At 42.3% G+C, this 22,525-nt stretch overlaps 1 protein-coding gene across 2 annotated transcripts in view; it reads right to left on the reverse strand.

Annotated features, from left to right (window-relative positions):
• Nucleotides 1–22,525, reverse strand: part of ST6GAL1 (ST6 beta-galactoside alpha-2,6-sialyltransferase 1) — a 121,685-nt gene that overhangs the window by 8,040 nt on the left and 91,120 nt on the right. The window contains exons 4-5 of one of the 2 annotated variants that reach the window (XM_069089387.1): nt 17,970–18,614; nt 9,981–10,078 (exon numbers count right to left, since the gene is read on the reverse strand). In XM_069089387.1, the coding sequence (XP_068945488.1) occupies nt 9,981–10,078; nt 17,970–18,614 (743 nt within the window). The remainder of the gene's footprint in view (nt 1–9,980; nt 10,079–17,969; nt 18,615–22,525) is intronic. The other variant, XM_069089389.1, reaches the window with a different exon arrangement.

Below are 22,525 nucleotides of genomic sequence, written 5' to 3' on the forward strand. Positions count from 1 at the left end.
ACACACACACACACACACACACACACACACACACACACACACACACATACACACACTGCATAATTATAATGGTCAAGCCTGACCCTGATGTAAGACATAAAAACAAATGTATTTCCGTCTTTGTAGTCAGGGAAGTCTGGATAATGGATAATGGATAATGGAACATTGCACAAACCATTAGACTCTTCTTTTTTTTTTTCCTTTTTGTTACAAAGGATGGCTTACTGGGTGGGGCAAGGGGGAGGGATCTGTTTGTGAATGATGGTAACAGCAAAACAAAATATATCAATAAAATTAAAATCAGATCAAAGGACCCTAAGTTTAGAGCTGGGAGGGACCAGTGAGTTCAACCCCCTCATTTGGCAGATGAGAAAACTGAGGCTGGAAGAGGGGCAGTAGCTTGCTCAAGGCTGCGTAGCTCACACATGGCTGGGGCAAGATTCATACCTAGGTCTCCAGAACTCCAAGTCCAAATAAATTAGGGAATACCTGCTGAAAAGAGCAGGTTCTAGTTCTCACAGCAGGGCTATGAATGAAACAAGGGAGCTAGGTGGCGCTGCAGGGGAGAGAGTGCTGGGCCTAAATTCAGGAAGGCTCATCTTCCTGAGCCCAAATGTGACCTTAGTCACTTACTAGCTATGTGACCCTGGGCAAGTCACTTCACCCTGTTTGTCTCAGTTTCCTCACATGTAAAATGAACTAGAGAAGGAACTGACAAAACCACTCCAGCATCTCTGCCAAGAAAGCGCCAAGTGGGGTCACCAAGAGTCAGACACAGCTGAAAAACAACTGAACAACATAAATGAATGAACCGCCAGTTATTAACACTCAAGACATCACAGGTGTTAAAGGCCACTGTGGCCCAGCAGCATGCAGTAGCAAGAGGGTTAAAAGATCCCAGGCCATAACTATTTAGATGCTTCTCCACATGGAGCAGAAGTTCTTAAGCTGGGGTCCATGAACTTTAAAAAAAAAATTTATTTTATTTTATTGCTTTTTGGAGGGGAAGGGCAGAGCAATTGAGGTTAAGTGACTTGCCCAAAGTCACATGGCTAGTAAGTGTTAAATGCCTGAGACCAGATTTGAACTCAGGTCCTCCTGACTCCATGGCCAGTGCTCTATTCATTGCACCACCTAGCTGCCCCCTTTTTTTAAAAAAAATTTTTGATAACTGTCTTTCAATATAACCTTTGCAATCTTGTATATTTTATGCCTTTAAAAATTTTGGGGGTCCCTTGACTACCAAAGAATCAATGACACAAAGAAGGTTAAGGACCCACAGTACAGAGTATGGCTTCTTTACCTGCTCCCACACCCCAAGCCACCTTGAGCAGTATACATTACTGACTTACTCTGCCCTTAGTCTTTAAAAATCACTCTTCACAAAAACAAAAAACAAAACAATGTGAGAGCAGGGTTAAGAGCTACTTGACTGGACAGAACAAATTGAGGTGGTTTTCCTTTGGTATTTACTCGTGCCCTTTTAAAAATAGATGGTGTTGTTACTTTGCTGAAAGAGGGGAGGGGGAAAAGCATGAGAGTAGTATGTACTAAATGCTTTTCATCATGTGTGGAGAGAGTAAAAACAGCTCTGGCTCCAAGAAGGCGACCAACACATACCACTTCCTTTTAATAACACATGCCACTTCCTCTTAACCTTGTTTTCTCATTCCTGAGTTGGGCTGAATGGTTTCACAGAATCAGAGATACTGAGGTCAAAAAGATCGCCACCATCTGGTCCACCCCAAAGGCTTCCTGCCCATTGCCACACCTGCTTCACTAGTCAACCAGACTTTGCTTGACGTGCTCCAAGGAGGATGAACACATGACCTCCTCCCCAAAACACACAGTCCCTTCTTTTATTTCTATTCTGTAGCTTGAGGCATATTTTTGTCTATTTTGTAGCTTAAATTATCATTTCTTCTATTTTTATGAAATTACAGAATATATATTATAGTTACATATAATATATAATTATAACATGTTATGTATTTTTATAGTTTAAATCATACTTTTCTATCTTGTAGCTTGAATCTTTTTATTCTGAATTTAGTGACCACCAAAGTAGTGAAGATTTCCACATATAACAGAGCCAAAAATTAGAATTCTGTGACAGAATGCAGACCTCTATTACATAGAACTTTCTCTTTTTTAAAGCATTTAATACATTCCCCACGTTTCCATTCAAGGCTGCCCAGCTTCCTTGAGCTTCCCTCTGAAATTCCTTCTCTTCTGTTCATTTTTAGTAATGCTTCTCCCACCCCCTTCTGTCACTTTTCTGCTGGCAGGGCATCTTCTAGATTCAAGCACACAGGGCCCTCCTCATTCCTCAGTCAAATTGGTTTCATTTCATTCCAGAGGAAAGGGAGCCCTCCTTTGCCACACATTTTAATATAGGGTTGGTTTTGTCATTCTTTCTCCTTTAGAAAAATTATTTGGGCCCACAGCTATTCTGTCTAAATAAATGGTGTTTTTGTGTCTCTGAGCCCTGAACCAATCTCAAAGATGGGGAGATGCAACATCATACCACTGGAAGGGAGAGAGAGGAAGCTGGAAAGGATTGTAGAGGCCAGGAAGCCCTATTCTCCCATTCTACAGATGCATGTGATCTTTGCCTTCCTCTATGCATCACATATGGGTGCTGTTCACATGAAAGCAAAAGAAAAGATTTTTATCAAATGGAATCTATTCCGATACTGAAAAGATTGTGGTGGGGCAGAAACAAAGCTGGTGTAAACAAAAGATGACTCAAAGGAAGTTGAACTGAGTGATGGAAAAAAAAACCAACAACGAGGTTGGGTCTTAAGGAAAAGGCACCAAAACATGAGCACTTTCCCCTCCCCCTCTGCAAAGAGGTGGGGGCCCATGAAAACAAACTGTTGTGTCAAGCAAGGCTTTTGAATCGGATGTTTCTTCCCAATGGGAAGGATTCAGTCTGGAGGGGGACTGTGATATGTTTTAAAAGGCATCAAAAATGTATCTTTAAAAGATATGTAATATAATTTTAAAGGTAAATGTAATATATAAATAAAAAGTGCTTCATAAAGCTGAATTGAAATAACAGATTGCAAATACTTGGGAAACTCCTTGGGAAACTGAGAATATTATTCAAAATAAAAAGAACATCCCCTCCTTGTTGTGGTGGTTCAGTCCTTTCAGTCATGTCTAACTCTCTGTGACTCGATTGGGAGTCTTCTTGGCAAAGATACTGGAGTGGTTGGCCATTTCCTTCTCCAGCTCATGTTACAGATGAGGAAACTGAGGCAAACTGGGTGAAGTGACTTGCTCAGGGTCACACATCTCGTAGGTGTCTGAAGCCAGATTTGAACTCAGGTCTTCCTGACTCTAGGGCAAGCATACTATCCACTCACTGTGCCACCTAGCTGTCCTGGCCCCTCCTTAACAATGTTTAATCAACAATTGTCATATTCATTATCTGCTATGGGGAAGCAATGTGGTGGGTGCTAGACGTTCAACAGTCCCTCCCTCCAAGGAGCTTATTTTATGGGGGGGGGGCAGTACATATATACATATATATAAAATAGATACAAGATCATTTAAGGGTAGGGGAATGAGGCACTAATAGCATGTTGAGGGGGACGGGCAGGGAAGAAAGGAAAGAACTCATGCTGAACCTTGATGAAAAATGGGCATTCCACCGGGCAGAGGTGGAGAGAGTCCATTCCTGGCATGCGTAATGCCCAGTATAAAGGTATGGAGAACAGATGGAGTGTCATGTATGAGGAGGAGGAAGAGTCATTGAGGGTGGACCACAGAGCCCACGATGGGGCGTTCTGGGTAACAGGGTTAGCACGGCAGGTCGGGTTCACGCTACGAAGGGTTTTGCAGGCCAAGTGTTGAAGGTAAGGACGATGGAGGGAGAAAAGACATCAAATGCCTCCTCCCAGCCTCCCCCATCCAACTTACTGTGTCTGAGTCAGTGAGCCTTACTTTTTTTAGATCATGACTGGAACCAGTTGGGAGGGTAGCTTCCTGGAATACTAAAAGAAAGGGAACTGAAATGAGGTGTGGAGACTACTCCAACATGGCCTTGGCATCAAAGCCCACTGACAAAGTACTTTCCTTGAAACGATGCTGTGAGTTGGAGGGTATTGTCAGTCCCATTTTATAGATGAGGAAACTGAGGGTCACAGAGATCCAGTGACTTGCCCAGTCTCTGAGATAGGAAGTGCCTGAGACAGGACAGAAACCCAAGTCTGAGACTGCAGCATGTTTTTCACCACATTGTCTCTCACGAAGAGAGAATGAGGAAGAGCCTTTAATGTATTTTTTTCATTAGTCACTGAGATGTGCACTCAACTGGCAAAGTTCCACACAGTCTCTAAGGGCTCCCAAGGAACTTATTCTTAGCACGATAATTCTGAGCTGGGATTCCAGGCAAGACTGGCCTTAGATCAAGGCAGACTGGGTGGCTGCTTATGTGCAGGGATTGGAAGGGCCTCTGTTCCCCTGGCCAGACCAAATGCCTGGAAATCGACTATTATATTCATTTGCATTAAGTAGTTCCCTTTCCAGGCAAATATTCCTGGGAGGATTTAGAGATGGAAAATTTTGTACAGATGGGAAATCAGGCACGTGGGTAAAAAAAGTACTGACATTTTCTTGGTCACCTTTTCACAAGCTGTCACTAACACTGAAACATAAATTAGGTTCAAAGATACTTCCAATCTGGACAAAACCCCAGACTCCCAGACAAGGAAGGGGCCTCAGCTGTCCAGGCCAACCTTTCACCAAATGTAGCAGTTCCCTCCAGAGCCCATCAGCTCTACTCCAACACCTCCAGGGACAGGAAGCTCACTCACTAAGGGAAAGAGGAGGGATCTGGAGAGTGCTTTCAGGTTTTAGGCACACACTAGGGTCTGGGGATGTAAAAACAAAAATGGGCCTGTTCCTGCCTTCAAGGAGGTTACATTCTTTTAGGAAAGACAATGGATCCACATATAAGTATATTTTTAAACGCAAAGATAATTTTGGAGACAGGAGACATGAAAAGATCTGGAAAGGCTCATAAATCTACAACTGAAAGACACTCAAGACCATCAGATCCAGGGGTGGGGAACCTTTGGTCTCGAGGTCACATGTGGCATTCTAGGTCCTCAGGTGTGGCCTTTTGACTGAGTCCAAGGTTTATGGAACTAATTCTTTTATTAAGTTGATGAAGTTTGGCTTCAGTCAAACAGCTGCACTTGAGGACCTAGAGCATTACATATGGCCTTGAGGCCACAGGTTCCCCACCCCTGGTCTAGTCCAGCTTCCTCAGTTTTCAGATGAGGAATGAGCCCAAAGCCATACAAGTAGTAAGTGGTAAAGCTAGAATTCGAACCCAAGCCCCCAGACTCCAAGCCAGAATGTGTTCCACTGCACCCTTGCATCCACTGCCTCTCTGAGCCTCATGAATTGACCCCATGCTTTAATGGGACTGGAGGGAGAAGACTGTCAGAATAAATGAACTCAAATATCGCTGCCCAATCAACAATTTCAAATTCCCACCAGGCATCTTACATGTCAGCAGCTGCTCTGGATTGACTCTAAGGAAGAGGGAGGCAGCCAAGGGCTGACAATGTTTAGGCCTGGATTCCACTCTGAGATCCTGAAGGCACTTCCTAGTCACTGTGTCCCAGTCACCTCTGCATCCTTGCTGTCTATACCACATGACCTAGCAGAGTCCAAATCTACTCTCCATAGTTCACTGGCCCCTGTGTCTTAGCTCCCCAGTCAGACTACGAATTAGTTTCCTGAGTTCATGGTCCATGTTTCCTTTTCTTATCCAGCTGACAGCATAAGCAAAGACCCACTGGCTTGGTATTCATTGAAATTAAATCATCAGGAACCCTGTTTTAACTCCACAAATGTCATGGATCCCAAGGAGTGAAGGAGGCTGAGGGGCTTCTGAGCCAAAAATGGCTTCTGACACTTTTTATCATGGCAAAGAACCGGAAACAAAGTAGATATACTGGGGGCTGGCTAAAACGAAACTAAACTAAAACTAAAACTGGTTAAACTGTGGTATGTGAATACAATGTAATACATTACATATTACTAACATTGAATATTACTATGCTTTAAGAAGCAACTGGTGTGAAGAATTCAGAGAAGTGCAAGAAGATTTGCATGAACTGATAATAAAGAAAACAATATACCCAAGAACTATAACATAAATTGGGGCGAGTGCTGTGGAAATGAACATGTTCCCAGAATTTAGCACAGTGACTCGCTCATGGTAGGTGTTTTTAGAATGTTGACTGATTAAAGGACGCATGATGACTCATGATGAAAAAATTGCCCTACCTTCCCCCCTCCAAAAAGCAAAAAACAAAACAAAAAAAAATAAAATAAAACTCCTTTTTAATAACAAATTGCACTTTGGGGAGGGGATGGAAAGGAACGTATTCGGAATATGAAGGTTATGCAAAAACAAGACATGGATTAAATTAAAATAAAAATTTTTGGAGGGCAATTGGGGTTAAGTGACTTGCCCAAGGTCACATGGCTGGTAAGTGTTAAGTGTCTGAGGTCAGATTTGAACTCAGGTCCTCCTGACTCCAGGGTGGGTGCTCTATTCACTGCACCACCTAGCCACCCCAAATTAAAATAATTTTTAAAAAGAAAGAAAATCATTCCTGAGCCCTAAATTTGTAGCAACCAAGAAGGGCAAATGAAACCTGATGTGTCAGTGGGGGTGGGGGAGTGTTTACTACTTTAAGAGAAACCTATATTGTAATCACAATCCCAGTCCTCAGAGAAAAGAATATCAGTGCCAAAGAAGAGAGGCAGGAGTCCTGGATTCTGATCCTGACTTGGCCCCTTCTGTAAAATGAAGGGGGAGGACCAGATGACTTCTCAGTTTCCTTCTAGCTTTGTGATCCTATGATGTCATGATGGAGTCTGGGCTAATGGCTTCTGTCATTTCTGGAGCTCAAGTCCCAAAGAGCCTCGATATAGAAAGGAAACAAACTTCTGATTCAGAGCCTTCGAGAGTCATGTCATTGCTTGTTTAGGTAACCCAAGGCAGAGCTCTGGCATCCGGGTCCTCACTCCTCTGGGCTGTCCTAACCTGAGATCCTGAGCCTTTCCTGTTGTTCTCTGATCATTCCACGCGGGGTCTCCTCCTCCCTATCAGACCTCAGAGATGGGATCTTTCCCTTCTTTTGTCTTCCCCATAGGGACCTCAGCACATACTTCCTGGACTTAATTAACTCGACTCTTTCCTAGAATTGACACAATTACATCTCTTTGTTTAAAGATGCAAATTCTATTGGAGGGAATTAGTTGTTCAGTTGAACTCTTCATGACCCATTTGGATTTTTCTTGGAAGAGAAGCTGAAGTGGTTTGTCAGTTCCTTCTCCAGCTCACTTTATAGATGAGGAAACTGAGGCAAACAGGGTTAAGGAACTTACCCAAGGTCACACAGACAGCAAGTATCGGAGGCCAGATTTGAACTCAGGAAGATGAGTCTTCCTGACTCTAGGCCCAGGTTCTGTGCATTACTCCACCTAGCTGCCCCTATTGGAGGAAATCAACAAGCTCTTTTTCTGTTGGGCGAAAAATCACAGCTTAGTGTAACTGGGGGATGTAGGGGGGGAGTATAGACTGGAGGTACACAGTCAGGACTCAATAAAGACTTGCTGACTTGAGTTGGAATCTCATAAAAATAAATATCTCATGTTCCTGAATCACAAGAAAAAGAGAGAAGTATAGAAAATCATGTGAGCTGATAGAGTGAAGTAAATAGAACCAGGAAGATTACATACACAGAAAAAAGTATGTGTTATAAGGAGTAGAAGGGAAGAAATGGGGAGGGGGAAGAAATCTAGGTCATGCTTTAAAACTCATAAAAATCTATTTAAAAAACCACTCAGGACAAGTACAGAAGGGGTGTAATAAGGTGGTCCAAGATTAACAGCCTCATAAGAAACACAGACAAGCCATGGAATAGGAGAAGGGAAGGAGAGATGGAAAGAGAGAGGGAGAGGGCAAGAGAACAGGTAGAGAAGGGAGGGGGAGAGAGAAAGGGAGAGGGAGAGGAAAGGGGAGATGAAGAGGGGGAGGGAAGGGAGGAGAGAGAAATGGAGGAGAAGAAGGAGGAGGAGGAAGAGGAGGAGGAGGAGGGAGGGGAAAAGAAAGAGAGAAGAAAAGGGAGATGAAGAGAGGGGGAGGGAGAGGGAAGGAGAAAGGAGGGAAGGGAGAGAGACAGAGAGTGAGTTTTCATGGGTTGGTAGAGATAGGAAAGATTCTTCCAATAAAATATTCAGGGCAGTTAACATTGGGGTCATTGACAGCTAAGGAGCAATCACAGAGGACCTTCCTACTGTGTTAAGTCCTTTCTCAGAAATGAGCCTGTCTCCCTTCCGGGAACAAAGCTGCCTGCTTTGCCTTGCTAGAACAGTTTGCATCTATTAAGCTGCCCTCTCCAAGGCTGACCATCTATCTGACTTGCTTGAGCAGGTAAGCAAGGAAAATGCCTCTGGGCTCAGTGAGTGAGGATGCAATAGAACTGGGACTCCTCAAAGGCAGGGATGATTTCACTTTGTCTTTGTATCCCCAGGAACGAACAGTGCCTGGCACATAGTAGGCGCTTACTAAATATCTGATGGTGATCATGTACATGTTCTATCCCCAGCACTTAGCAAGGAGCCTGGTGCACAGTAAGCATTTAATTGGTTGTGACTGATTGACTGATGGATAGCGCCCTCTGCAGTTAAGGATGACTAAACATTCCAACAAGTTGTTAGAGACAGATACAGGCGGTCTGCTGTGAAAGACCTTTAAAAGAAGGAGGAAAATCATCTCTCTTGGTTATTTAAAAACCAGTTACATGGAGTCAGAGACTGGGATGCTTCACTTCTGGTGGTTCCTTCCAACTATTTGGCTAAGAGCCCATTTCAGTATCTGAGAAATGAGAAAAGATGGGAAGGATCAACCAATCAATTAATAAGCATTTATTAGGCACCTATTCTGAGGCAGGTATGGTGCTAGTTTCTGGGCACACAAAGACAAAAGTAAAATAGTCCCACACTTTGATGGGCTTATATTCTTTAGACCTTAGGTTGGCATTCAAGGCCCTCTGCAGTGTGGCTGTACCTGCTTTGAGGAGATCATACTTCCTAAGGGATGTATTTGCTAAATACTGAGTATTTTTTGAGTATACATGAGTGTATTTTCATATTCTTTAAAATCTCTCCTAGCTTCATGATCTCACCTCCTTCATGGAGCCTTCCCCAAGATCAGCCCACACTAGGCAGCTTTTTCTCTGAGGATCTGTTATACAAGGAAGGAAGGAAGGAAGGAAGGAAGGAAGGAAGGAAGGAAGGAAGGAGGGAGGGAGGGAGGAAGGGAACAGTATTTACTACATACCTACTATGTGGCCAGAAGGTGCTGGAAATAGAACTGCATAAGGTCATAGTGAATCTCAAATGAGATAATGTAAAAAAAAGTTCTTTATAAACCTTTAAGGCTAAATAAGTGTTAGCTACTGGTACAAGTCTCCTCTCGCATCCATATCATAGTATAGCATCCAATAGTTCAATAAATGTGTACTAACCACCTACTTACTGCCAAGCAATGTGTTGAACACTGGAGATACAGAGAAAGGCAAAAACTCTTTGATCTCAAAGAGTGTAGTGTCTTGCACATAGTAGGAGCTTAATAAATGTTTGCTGATTGAATATGAGCTGATATATTGGGTGATGTTACAAAAGGTGGCAATGAAAATTTAACATTTTTTAAAAATGGAATTAAATTTTTAAAAATCCATGATATTTGAAAATCATTTTCCCCGAAAGTGTTGTTCAGGTGACTTTTTAAAAATACGAATTAGTTTCTAAGTGTTATATCAGCTAGACTGATTAAGTTATTATGCCACTCAGAGGAGATGCCATGAATGTGTTAACCACAGACTCACCACCCTCGCCAGCCTGAGCACAATGATTGTCTGTTTTTCCATGTCAAGCTTCCTTACCTGAGAGTTGACCAGGCGAAAGGTCGTCTTCTGTCCCACGTCCTGCTCAAATTTCTTTGTGGGTGCCCCATTAAACCTCATGACGGCATCATGACTGTCTGTAAATCACAGGAATATGGAAGAGATAGTTGAGTGATCTGAGACAGAGAAAAAAAGCCAGAACAGGCAGGAAGGAGACCTCAGGTGAAGGTGAGAGATGGCAGGGATTTTCCACTTGCACAGTCATTATGACAAAACCACAGAATGCCAATGACAGAAGGCACCAAAGGTGCCATCTAGTCCAACCTCCTCATTTTACAGATGAGGAGACTTTGGCCAAAAGACTTGAGGTGGCTGAGGATCATAGGTTTAGAGTTGAAAGGGACTTCCAGATTCATCTAGGCCAACCAACCCCTCCATTTTACAGATGAACAAATTGAGACCCAGAGAGCCCAAGTGACTTCTCCAAAGTCAGGCAATTGGCTAGAGGAAAAGTAAGGACCAAAACTCAGAGCCACTCACTGACTCTTCATTCCATCATCACAGAAAAAAAACAAGTTTTCTGGTTCCTTAGTGGGGTTGATTTTTTTTCGGGAAAGTTATTCCTTAAAATCAAATCCTTGAATTCAGTGAAGGGACCATCACCATTTAAAAGCAATTCGTGTTAGAATTAGAATAATAAATAACAGTATGGGAAGATTTACAAGAACAGAGGCAGTGAAGGAAGGTGGCTCAGTAGTACCAGATCTCAAGCTGTATTACAAAGTAGGAATCATCAAAACACTCCGGTACAGGCTAAGAAATAGAGTGGTGGATCAAGGACACAATACACAGTAGTAAATGATCATAGTAATCTATGACAAACCCAAAGATCCAGGATTTGGGGACAAAAAAATCACAATTTGACAAAAATTGGTGGGAAAATTGGAAAGCAGTTTGACAGAAATTAAGTACAGACCAACATCTCACACTGTATACCAAGATAATGTCAAAATTAGTATATGATTTAGATATAAAGGTCAATATCATAAGCAAATTAAGGGAATATAGACTACCTGTTAGATTTAGGGATAAGGGAAGAATTTATGACTGAACAAGAGATAGAGAATGTTATGGGATATAAAATGTACAACTCTGATTATATCAAATAAAAAAGGGTTGGTACAAACAAAACCACAGCAGTCAAGATTGGAAGGAAAGCAGGAAACGGAGTCAAATTTATGAGAATATGAGTCATTCCCCAACTGATAAATGGTCAGAGGATATGAACAGACAGTTTTCAGGTAATCAAAGCTATCTACAATCATATGGGGAAAAAATTCTCTAAATCACTGTTGACTAGAGAAATGCAAATTAAAACAACTCTGAGGTACTACCTCATACCTATCAGATTGGCCAATATGACAGGAAAGGAAAATAACAAATGTTGCAGGGGATGGGGAAAAATAGGGACACTGAATCACTGTTGGCGGAGTTCTGAACTGATCCAACCATTCTGGAGAGCAATATGGAATTATGCCCAAAGAGCTACAAAAGTGCACATCCTTGGACCTAGTAGCAATACTACTACCTGGTCTATATCCCAAAGAGATCAAATACAAAGGAAAAGAACCTCCACGCACAAAAATATTTATGGCAGCTCTTTTTGCAGTGGCAAAGAACTGGAAATTGAGGGGATGCCCATGAATGGGGGAATGGCAGAACAAATTGTGGTATACAATTGTAATGGAATATTACTGAGCTATAAGAACTTATGTGAACTGATGCAAAGTGAATTGAGCAGAACCAGAATAACATTTTACACAGTAACAGCAATACTGTATGATGAAGAACTGTGAATGACTTGACTCTTTTCAGCAATACAATAATCCAAGAAAATTCCAAAGTCCTCATAATGAAAAATGTTATCCATCTTCAGAGAAAAAATAGATGGAGTCTGAATGCAGATTGAAGCATACTATTTTTCACTTTCTTTATTAGTCTTGATTTATTTAGGGGTTTTTTGGTTGTGTTTTCTTTTGCAACGTGGCTAATATGGAAATGTTTGGCATGATTTATCATGTATAATCTATGCCAAATTGCTTGCCTTCTTAAGGAGCGGGATTAGGACGGAGGGAGAAAAAGAATGTGGAACTCAATTTTTTAAAATGAATATTAAAAATTTGTTTACATGTAATTGAGAAAAAATAAATATTAGATGTTGAAAAAAAGAGTGGAGGCAAAGTAAAGTGAACTGAACCAGGAAACAACATAAACACAATGGCAACAACAATATAAATAGAAAGGATAATAACATTGAAACAAGGGAAATGGAATATAGCAAATTTAATAATAACCAGCTTGTCCCTAGTGAAGAGACAGGTCTCTGCGGACATAAGGGGGCTATGGGTGTGGAATATTGCATATAATGCAATATTTTTTGATATGTTGGTTAGTTTTGCTGAAGTTTCTTCCTGTTTTTCAATTCTTTTAAGAGGAAGTATTCTATTTTGCTGAAAGTAGGGGAAGTAGCTAAATAATCAGGGGATTTGTTGAATTAAACCTCAGTTGACATATCTGATCTTGGGCAAATCCTTCAATCTTCCCAGGCTTCAGTTTCCTCCTTTGCAAAATTAAGGGGGGTGGTGGTCTAGACAGCTTTCAAGATCTCTTCCAGTTCTGGATCCATCATCCTATTTATTTGGCAAATAAAACCCTTCACAACTTGGCTTAAACCAACCTTTCCAGCCCTTTTAAACATGATTTCCCTTCATGTATCTATGGTTCAGCCAAAGTGGCCTTCCTGCTCTTCATCCCATATATAACACTCCATTTCCTCTCTCCATACCTTTGCATTGGCTATCCCCCATTTCTGGAATTTACTTTCCCTTCTTAGAATTCTTTATTTCCTTTATAGTTCAATTTAAGAACCACCTGAGGTCTTCCCTGACCCTTCCAGTCACTTCCCTCAAAAGAATTATCTTGTACATATTGTGCATATCATTTTCTGTATACACCTTGACTCCACTATTAGAATATAAGCCCCCTGAAGGCAGGGACTATTCAACTTTTGCTTCTGTATCTCAGTTACAAGGTAGTAAGTGACCAGGACAGAATTTGAACTTCTAACTCCAAATCCAGGGTTCTTTCCTCTGTACCACCTTAGTTTGTGCTTATCTCAGTGCACAGTGCTCAGAAAAGAAGGCTTCAATCTGCATCTATCAAGAAAGTGAAGTCTTTGAACCACAAGTCTTCCCCAGCAATAACAATTATACCATCTACTTGTTCAGTTGTTTTATTTTACTTGTATCTGACTCTCTGTGACCCCATTTGTGATTTTCTTGGCAAAGATACTAGTTTGTCATTTCCTTCTCCTGCTCGTTTTGCAGATGAGGAAACTGAGACAAACAAGGTTAAGTGACTTGCCCACAGTCACACAGCTAGGAAGTGTCTGAGGTCACATTTGAACTCAGATGAGTCTTCCTGACTCCAGGTTAGGCGCTCTATGAAGTATGGCAACACCTAGTGGCCCATTTAGTATATCTATTACCTTCTATAGCCTATTTTTTCTCTATATTACCTACTATAGCCTATTTTTACTATAACCTCAATTTTTCCTATGTTCTTTTCACACTTTTACCACCCACATTCAGCAGTCTGATAAACAATCACCTAAAATATTTTAATAATCCTGTAATTCTTCCTGGAGAGCTGGCATAATGCAGTGGTCAGATTGCTGACCTGGGAGCCAAGAAGATATGGGTTCAAGTCCCACTTCTAATGCATACTAGCTGTGTGGCCCTGGTCATGTCATTTAACCTCTCAATGCTTTAGGCCACTTGCTAAGACTCTATGTTATGAAGAAGTGCACTGGTGGAGATAATTCCCATATCCTGGCTTTTTCTGGATCAACGGATTTGCACATCCTCCTCCAGATTCTGCCCTTGCCCCAAAATACACTACACACTGATACCTGATGGATCTTCCTGAAGGATAATTCTGATCCCTTCATTCCCCTACTCAATAATTCCCAATGGCTCCTCACTGCCTATGGAGAGAATCCCAAACTTCTTAGCCAGTGTCTCCATCCTTCACGCCATAGTTCACTTTGTAACTTACACTGTCATGTATTATTTCTCCGATGGAGGGGTCACAAACCAAGGCTAGGATCAGACAGCTCCTTGATTAATACTTATGGCCTCATGAAGGTCACAATAAACCAAATGAGGTGACAGCGTTTGAAATCCTGGCTTCCTCTCTGGACCCAGAGTCCCCCATTCCCAATGCCTACCTCATTGCCCAAAGCACAGAGGCCCCCTGGAATACCCATTCGGGCTTCCCTCCTTAGTCATTTAACTCACAACCACTAGCATGGCTTCCCAGCACCGCGATCTTTCCCTTTTCCTCCTTGTTCTCTCCATCATCCCTCCTGTCCCAAATATCATCTTCTTAGGCCCAGGTTAGTCCTGACTTCCAGGATGACAATCAGCAGATCTGATAAACTCCCTGTGCTGATGGGCTAATCGGGAAAATTAGTCTCCTCAGGACACTTCCTCCTATTAGAAGACACAGAAAGGGGGCCTTCTAGAGACAAAGAACAATGACTATTTGGCCTTTCTATGGTATTGTCATAACTTCCATGAATTATTTGATCATCAATACCTATCATTTCCTCAGTGATCAAACCCCTTTATGACTCACTTTTGTGACCGAACGGTTATTTCACTGGTACAAGGAACTCCCGGTGTGTAGACTCCCTCCCTCAACTCAGATGTGCCCCTGTTCTATTTTACAGTCTTCGAATGTTGCTTGGGGGCACCTCTCCTGGAAAGAAGGATGGTATATAAGGATCTGAGCTTCAAGCCCTAACTCTGACACTATTTATACAAGCCTAACACAAATCCCACAAAATTATGAAGCAAATTATTTCTTAATTTCTTCATCTGAAATCATCATGAAAGTAAATGGTGAAATAAGGCTTGTTATGCAAATATCCTTAACTCTGCATGCAAGTTTTCAGAAGCACATCAGAGGTAGCTTGGGGTCGTAGCTAGGTCAGTCAGTCAGTAAGTGCTGACCACTGGGGCTATGAAGAAAGGCAAACAGCCTCTGGCCTCAAGAAGCTTACACTCTAATTGGAGAGATGACATGTAAATATTCAGGTCCATACAAGATTTATGTAGAGCAGAGGGAAGGGCAGAGGAAAGAGGAGGCACTTGTAGTTGTGGGGACGAGGAAAGGCTGCCTGCACAAAGTGGGACCTCAGCTGAGTCTTGAAGGAAGTCAAGGGATGATTCTTGAAATCAAGAAGACTTAGTTCCTAAGCCCATCTCCACTGAATACTAGCTGTGTAGCTTTAAGCAAATGCCTTAACCTCTCTATGCCCCAGTTTCCTTTTGTTTGTTTTTGGAGGGCAATTGGGGTTAAGTGACTTTCCCACAGTCACACAGCTAGTTTTTGTGTTAAGTGTCTGAGGCCATATTTGAACTCAGGTCCTCTTGACTCCAGGGCTGGTGCTCTATTCACTGTGCCACCTAGCCGCCCCTGCCCCAGTTTCTTTATCTCAAAATTTAGGGGTTGAACTGGTTGACCATGAAGGTCACTTCAAGTTCTACATCTATGATCCTAGAATCATACCCCACTATCAAAAAACCCTCAAACAAAAACTAGTTAATAATCACACAAAGCTTATTGGAGAGCTAGCAATGTCTGCCTCACAGAGTGTTAGAAATGGGAGAGACTTTACAGAGCATTTGATCCAACAGTCTCGTTTTATATAGGGGGAAACTCTAGCCTAGAGAACTGAAATCACTTTCCCAGGCTAACACAGATCATTGATGGCAAGGCTGGAATTGGAGCAAGGTCTCCTGAGTGCCAGCCAGGGTTAGAACTCTAATTGCCTTTCCACTCCCCTTCCTACAGAGTAACCACTTATAGGGATTTGCTTATAGCAAAGACTAAAAATGGTGGGGAGCGTTCGGCAAAACTAACCAATATTGGAAAAAGTCTGACATGGTAGGTTGTACTCCACACTCAAATTCGCCTGCCTCTACAAAGAGGAAAGGATAGGTATTTTCTCATGTTTCTTCTTTGAGGCTAAGCTTGGTCATTTGCATTTTACAGTGTTTTAATGCATAAAAATTCATTTGAAAATCACAAAAATAAATCTTGAAGGTTATTTCTCATCTCTTAACAGATGGATTACAAGGACACACACTGGCAAAGTCTTCAGTGTGTTCACTTATTTTGCCTGTTTTTCTGTGTTACAAGGGAAGCCTTTTACTTGGGAGGGAGGGTTCAAGTTACTTGTGTCCTGATATTAGTGAAAAAAAGACCATCAACCAACTATTAAAATACACAGAAAAAAAACAAAAGGTTTTCTGAGGGATCCAAATGGGGCAATTTTATTACTGCAGTATTAATTTAAATTTTTTCTTTGCTTTTATTATGAAATTAACATGCATGAAGAATTCCATAAACAAAGAAACAGAGAAAAGGGCTTCTCCATGAAAACACACTACCTCCTAAAGAGGTTTTGATCTGGGATACATGTGAAATTGACCATTTACACCTCCCTGCTTCTCTGTACTCCTTACTGAGGCTCCTTCTGCTCTCTTTTTGTTAAAACCTTCTTTGCTGAATACACACCTTTTAAAAACAAATTGTCCATAACCAGAGTACACAGTTCCATATACAAATACATCTAGGTAGGGTGGGGGGGTATTTGTAGGTTGCAATATTTGTGTTTGCCAAACGTCAAGTTCATAATCCATTTTTGTAACTCATCTTGGCAGTTCCTGTTGGTAAACAATGTCTGCTTGAGAAGGGAGGGGCGGGGGAGTGCGATTTCATCATCTCTACTGAGCAGGGAGCCCAAAGGGAGCCCATTTTTCCCCTCCTTTGTGCTCCTGCATTTGCCATGAGGGCTGTTTTCCTGGCTTTCCATTTTGAAAGGAGAGACATATGACATCATCACCTGTTCTATCACCTCCCTTGCCTTGCCTCACCCCCCCCCTTCCCAACCCCTATGTCTCCATCCTTCTAAGATCATAATTTCCCCATTCACTATTTGCCTTGGCTTGATTCGTTTCAATGAGTGATGAAAAACACACCCACTGGAAATAAGGCATCGAGTACAACCAGACACGCTGTGTTGTATGCATACTCTCACTGTCATGTAAGACCTTGGGCATTTCATTTCTCTTACTAATGGCAAAATGCCTCTTCCAGAATGAAGAGCACCAGTCTAGTAGATGGAGAGTTGGAGTGGACTCAGGAAGACCTGGGTTCAAATCCTCCCTCAGACCCTTAATGAGCCCTCCAACTCTGAAGCCACTTTAACTCTCCTGGCCTCAGTTTCCTCATCTGTAAAATGAGGGGGCTGCACTGGATGGCCTCTGGCCTTCCTTTGGGTTTGGTCAAAATCAATGATCTGAAGATTTTAGGAAAAACAACCAGATATTTCGAGGCCCTTCCAGTCTCAGCTGAAATCTCACCTCTTTCCAGAAGTCTTTCCCAATCCCCTTAAGTTCAGTGTCTTCCCTCTATCATTATCTGCTATTTCTCCTGTCTCTGTATCTTGTCTGGATATGATTGTTTACATTAGATTGTAAGCTCCTTGAGAGCAGGGACTATTTTTGCCTTTCTTTGTATTGCTAGCACTCAGCCCAGTGCCTGATACACAGTAGGTGCTTAATAAATGCAAGTTGCCCTGATTTGATTTCAGCTAAGAGGACTGAATTATCCAGGGAGCCAGAGCTTAAAGACTGGTTGTGCCTCCATTGTCTGTTTCTTTGTTTTTCTGGTAAAGTCCTAGAGTTTGGGAGCTGGAGAGTTCCTGAACCATCATCTATCCCAACTCCAGAAAACCAAAGACCCGAGAAAGAAGGGACTTGCCTGAGATCACACTTCTTAGTGGCAGAGTCAAGATTAGAACCCAGGTTTCCCTCCTCCATCAACTATCAAAAGGGCCAATCACTCCAATGCACACAGTCGGTTTGTAAAGTCGGCACCCACTTATTCAATGCTCACCTATTTCTCTGCCCAAGTATGACGCCTTCAGGGATCCAGCTGATGAGACAACAGCGCAGGTGCCCAACTGCCCAAAGTTGGCTCTGATGTCCTTCTGAGGCAGAGAGTTTCCCCACTCTGAGGTGTTGAAGGGGAATTCTGTCCCCTCTATCATGCTAACTTTCACTCGACTGGCGAGCTGACATAGCAAGGCATTGATGCTCAGCTTCTTTACGTGGCGCTCCCCTTTAAAGGTCACGTTATATTTGTTCATGTGCAAATAGTTCTTCCTGACTTTCTGTAAACGGGGAGGAAGGTTCTTGGAGGAGCTATCCTCATCCCAGACCTTGGGACTGAACCTCTCAATCTGGGATCTGTCTCTAGCGCCTTTTGGAACGCTGCTCCCTCTTGGAGAATTCGGCATTGTTGTCATATACACAGGCTTTCGATCCAGCTTCCTAGCCAAGAATTGTAGGTTTCTGGGAAGTTGGAAGTTTTTTGGTTCCAATTTCAGGGAAACAGAGTACCCTTTCTTTGATTCATTCCACAGACAGATGGTAAGGAAGAGGAGGAAGGCCAAGAGCCCATACATAATCTTTTTGAAGAAGTTGATGTGGACCATGCTGAACCATACAGTGTCCCTGGGCACAGGGTAAGAAATCACTCCTAGAAGTTGGATAAGGGGAAAAAAATAATAAAAAGATATTCTCAGTCACACAGGAATCATCTGTGGTCACCAAAATAAACAGTGAGCTGGTCTATCACCCCTTATAAAGTAACAGAGAAGAAATGACTGGAGATGTCAGCCTCAGACTTTGGGAGGAGGGAAGAGAGTGGGAAGGGGAGAGTTAGTGGGCAGTGACAGAGATGCAAAAAAAAGAAATGAGAGCTTCAATAAAAACATTCAAAAGTACACATAAAAACAAAAAATAAAAGCAGAAAGAAATCTGGAAGGGGATATAGACCAAACAAACCAGGGAAATTCTGTTATTACTTTGCTTTATCAGATATTTTTTACTGATATCTTTTGTTTACATATTGCCTAGATGTCCCACCATATCTTTTCTTCTCCCTCTTCTCAAAGGGTCATCTCTTATAACAAAGGAGAGAAAAAATTAGCAATATTATTTAATACATCAAAAAAAATGACAATATATGTATCGCTCCCCAGCTGTGGCCCTGCAAAGGATGGGAGGGAGTGGATCTTGCCAGATCTCTTCTTCAGGGTCAATTTTTTTTTTCTTTGAATTGTGCACTATTCATTTTTTATTGTTTTGGGTGGGTCTCCTCATTTACACTGCTGTGGTCATTATAGGTGTTCTCAGTTCTTGTTAAATTTAATACACACATTTATTTTTTTAAAAAAAGAAAAAATATTCTGTTCATAGAATTTATTCTCTCTTTTTTGTTCATCTCTATATAACTGAAATATTCATGGTTTTGACTGCTGTAATATTAATGATTTTTTAAGAAGACAACAAAACACGCCAGTTACTGAACCTTGCTGCCTATTTTGGCATGCAGCCTGGGCGCCTAGTGTTTTGCACCTCTAGTATTGAGGACTCTTAGTCAGGTCTCAGTTGGATTATATAACTGGTGAGGTAGCTTTTGACTTCAAAATTCTAGGCGTCTATGGTTAGCTATTGGGTACTGGTTTTTGAATCAGGAAGATCTAGGAAAGACCTCTGAAATTAGCAGCTTGCATGACCCTGAGCCTCAGTTTCCTCATGTGTAAAAGGAAGGCACTGGACAAAAAGGCCTCTAAGATTCCTTCCAGCTCCAGATCAATGGTTCTGTGGCCAGGAAGTCCTTTTGAAACCGGCACCTAGAAACAGGTCCTCATAAAGGTAAGAACACAGAAATGAAGAAGATTGAAGAAAGCCTAGGGCTTCAAGAGCTCTGGTAAAAAGAATTGCTTTTGAAGAAGACACCTCCCTCTTGCTTTTGTACAGGTGGGAAACTCTGGATGTGCAGTACAATGCATAATACCATCCCTGGCTAATAAGTTTTACTGAACTTGGTCTCTTTCCCTTCCTTTTCTTCTTTGTTTGAAGGGATGGCTCGCTGGGAGGAGGAGGAGGAGGAGGAGGAGAGGGGGGGGGGAGCTGCAATGGAAAATGTAAATTGTAGCAAAAAAATAAAAATAAATAAAAGAGAATCTCTTCCTGTCAATGCTGGCAGAAAGCAATGAATCAATGGGATGGCCTTGAACCGTCTCCCTGAAAACTGGAATGGCATTCATTTTCTCCATATTTGTTGTGCAATTGTTTAAGAGCTTTGAGTACTTTGAACTCAAACAGTGTCCGGTACCTTTAGTCAGGATCTGCAAGAGGCCCAAGATGGCGCCCTTTGGAAATATTACGTACTCTGCTAAAACTCAGTGCATCTAAGCACCGGCCAGGGGCTTTCTCAGGAGGCTGCCCTCTCTGTGAGTGGCACCATCCTTGAACTAGGAACGTCTGATGTAGTAAACTCTTCCCTGTCCTCCCTCCCCCACCTGCCTGCTGATTATCTCCAATTTATGCTGTCTGACTCTTGTTTTGACAAAGCTTTTGCTTGTTGTCTCCACCATTAGACCATGAGTTTCTTGAAGAGAGGGATTGTCTTTCATATTTCTTTGCATCCTCAGCCCTTAATACAATGCCCAGGACATTGCTCTTCAGTCATTTCGCTTGTGCCTGACTCTTTTAAAGTTTGCTCGCCATAGATATTGGAGGGGTTTGTCATTTCCTTCTCCAGCCCATTTGATGGATGAGGGAACTGTAAACAAGGTTAAGTGACTTGCCCAGAGTCACATACTAGTAAGTGTCTCAGGAAGAAGAGTCTTCTCGAGTGCAGGTCCGGTGCTCTATACACTCTGGTGCTCCCTAGCTACCCAGAATATAGTAGGTGCTTAATAAATGCTACTTGAATGACTGACTGATGAGGCTGGACTAGGTGGCCTCTAAGTCCCTTCCAGCTCCAGACCCAGGATCTTGTGACTTCTCATCTATAAGATGAAGGAATTGAGGTAGGTGACTGCTAAGGGCCCTACAAATCCACATCCCTATGGCCTGGGTTAAAATCTTGGCTCTGCCATTTACTACCTGTATTACCTTGAAGAAAAGTCCTTTCAGCTCAGTTTCCTCATCTGTAAAATGGTTGAACTTGGGCCCCACCTGGCATTAAAGCTATTATCTTTAATCCTAAATAGGCATATTTTGGTTGTATTCCCCACAGGGATATTGGTGGGGGGGGGTATGAGATAATGTATATAAAAATGTTTGATAAACTATGAAATGTGATACAAACATAAGGATATTCTCATCATCATCATCATCATCATCACTAAGCTAAACACCAGTCTCTCCATCTCTATTTTATTTCAGAAGCAACATTGCCCAGTCCTGGGAGGATAAAGAGAAACTGGGAAGGGAGTTCACTTTGCTGTCTGGAAGCTGATGGAAAACTTTAAAGAAGGCAATACGGAATAGTGGAAAAAAGAACAGACTGGAAGTCTATAGATTCTTAAATTTCCTCCCACTTCTAGAAATTCCATGACTACCCCAATAACATAGAAGAGTTTCAAAATTCCTAAAGCATGCCAGGCAAAGAGATAAAGCACAGGGAAATGGAAGCTGCCTTGGGGGTGAACATTTCTCTGGTCAAGACATGTTTGCATCAAGGGGCTTGAAATTGAATGAGTATTTGATGGCTATGGTTAGGGGTGTTCGCACTTTGGGAAAATGAGATAAAGGAATGAAAAAGGAAAGTGGGAGTACAGGGTTCTCAGGAAGCTCTGAAATCCTACTTGAGATGGAACCTTTTGTCTCAGCCCAGGGAATTATGGAGTTCTAGAGCTGTCTTAAACACAAAAAGGTGGCCCAAAAGACTGACAGTGGGAAGACCCCAAAAGACTATAAAAGTGTAGAATTGTAGGGAGGAAAACAGACAGTTGATGAGGGTCAAACACCAGGAACTGGGATACCCAGAAGAGGTCACTGAATCTAAGAGAGGAATTAAGGAAAAGGCTATATCTCCTTTCTGTAAACCCCAACCCCATGTGCCCATTACCTGCAGCCGGTTAATGCCCTCACATCAGTAGCAGTGTGCTCACATCCTCAGGAATGGACAGGGTTGTCTTGGGAGACAGGTCTCCATCTGGGCCTTACAGAGATCATAAATTGTCTGCAGAGGGAGCGGAGCAGGGGAAAGATCCTGTCCCTGCCCCTAGGAGGGGGAGGAAGGGGCTGGACCTGGATGGCCCAGGAGGGGGCAACAGGTGCCTGCACCACCTCAGAGATATTAACATGGTTAAACATTAACAGCGCCAGGGTTCCCTCACAATATTCTCTAATCTTCGGATCCTCCCGGGGAGACACAATTAGCATCTGGCATATCTCCCATCAGCTGGGGAGACTGATGCAACATGGAAGGGCCAGCAACTTAGCATTCCGACAGACCCCTGGAGAGCCAACATGGAGCTGGGAAAACCTTGGTGCGGGTCCTGCCTCTCCCACATCCTGGCTATATGTCTCTAGGCAAGCCACCTGACTTCTCAATGCCCTTGGCGACTCCCTAGTACTAAACATTTCCAA

Source organism: Petaurus breviceps, unplaced genomic scaffold, assembly GCF_028583685.1.
Source record: "Petaurus breviceps papuanus isolate PSGF00001 unplaced genomic scaffold, PetGlider_PUasm1.0 186, whole genome shotgun sequence".
Classification (NCBI taxonomy): Eukaryota; Metazoa; Chordata; class Mammalia; order Diprotodontia; family Petauridae; genus Petaurus; species Petaurus breviceps.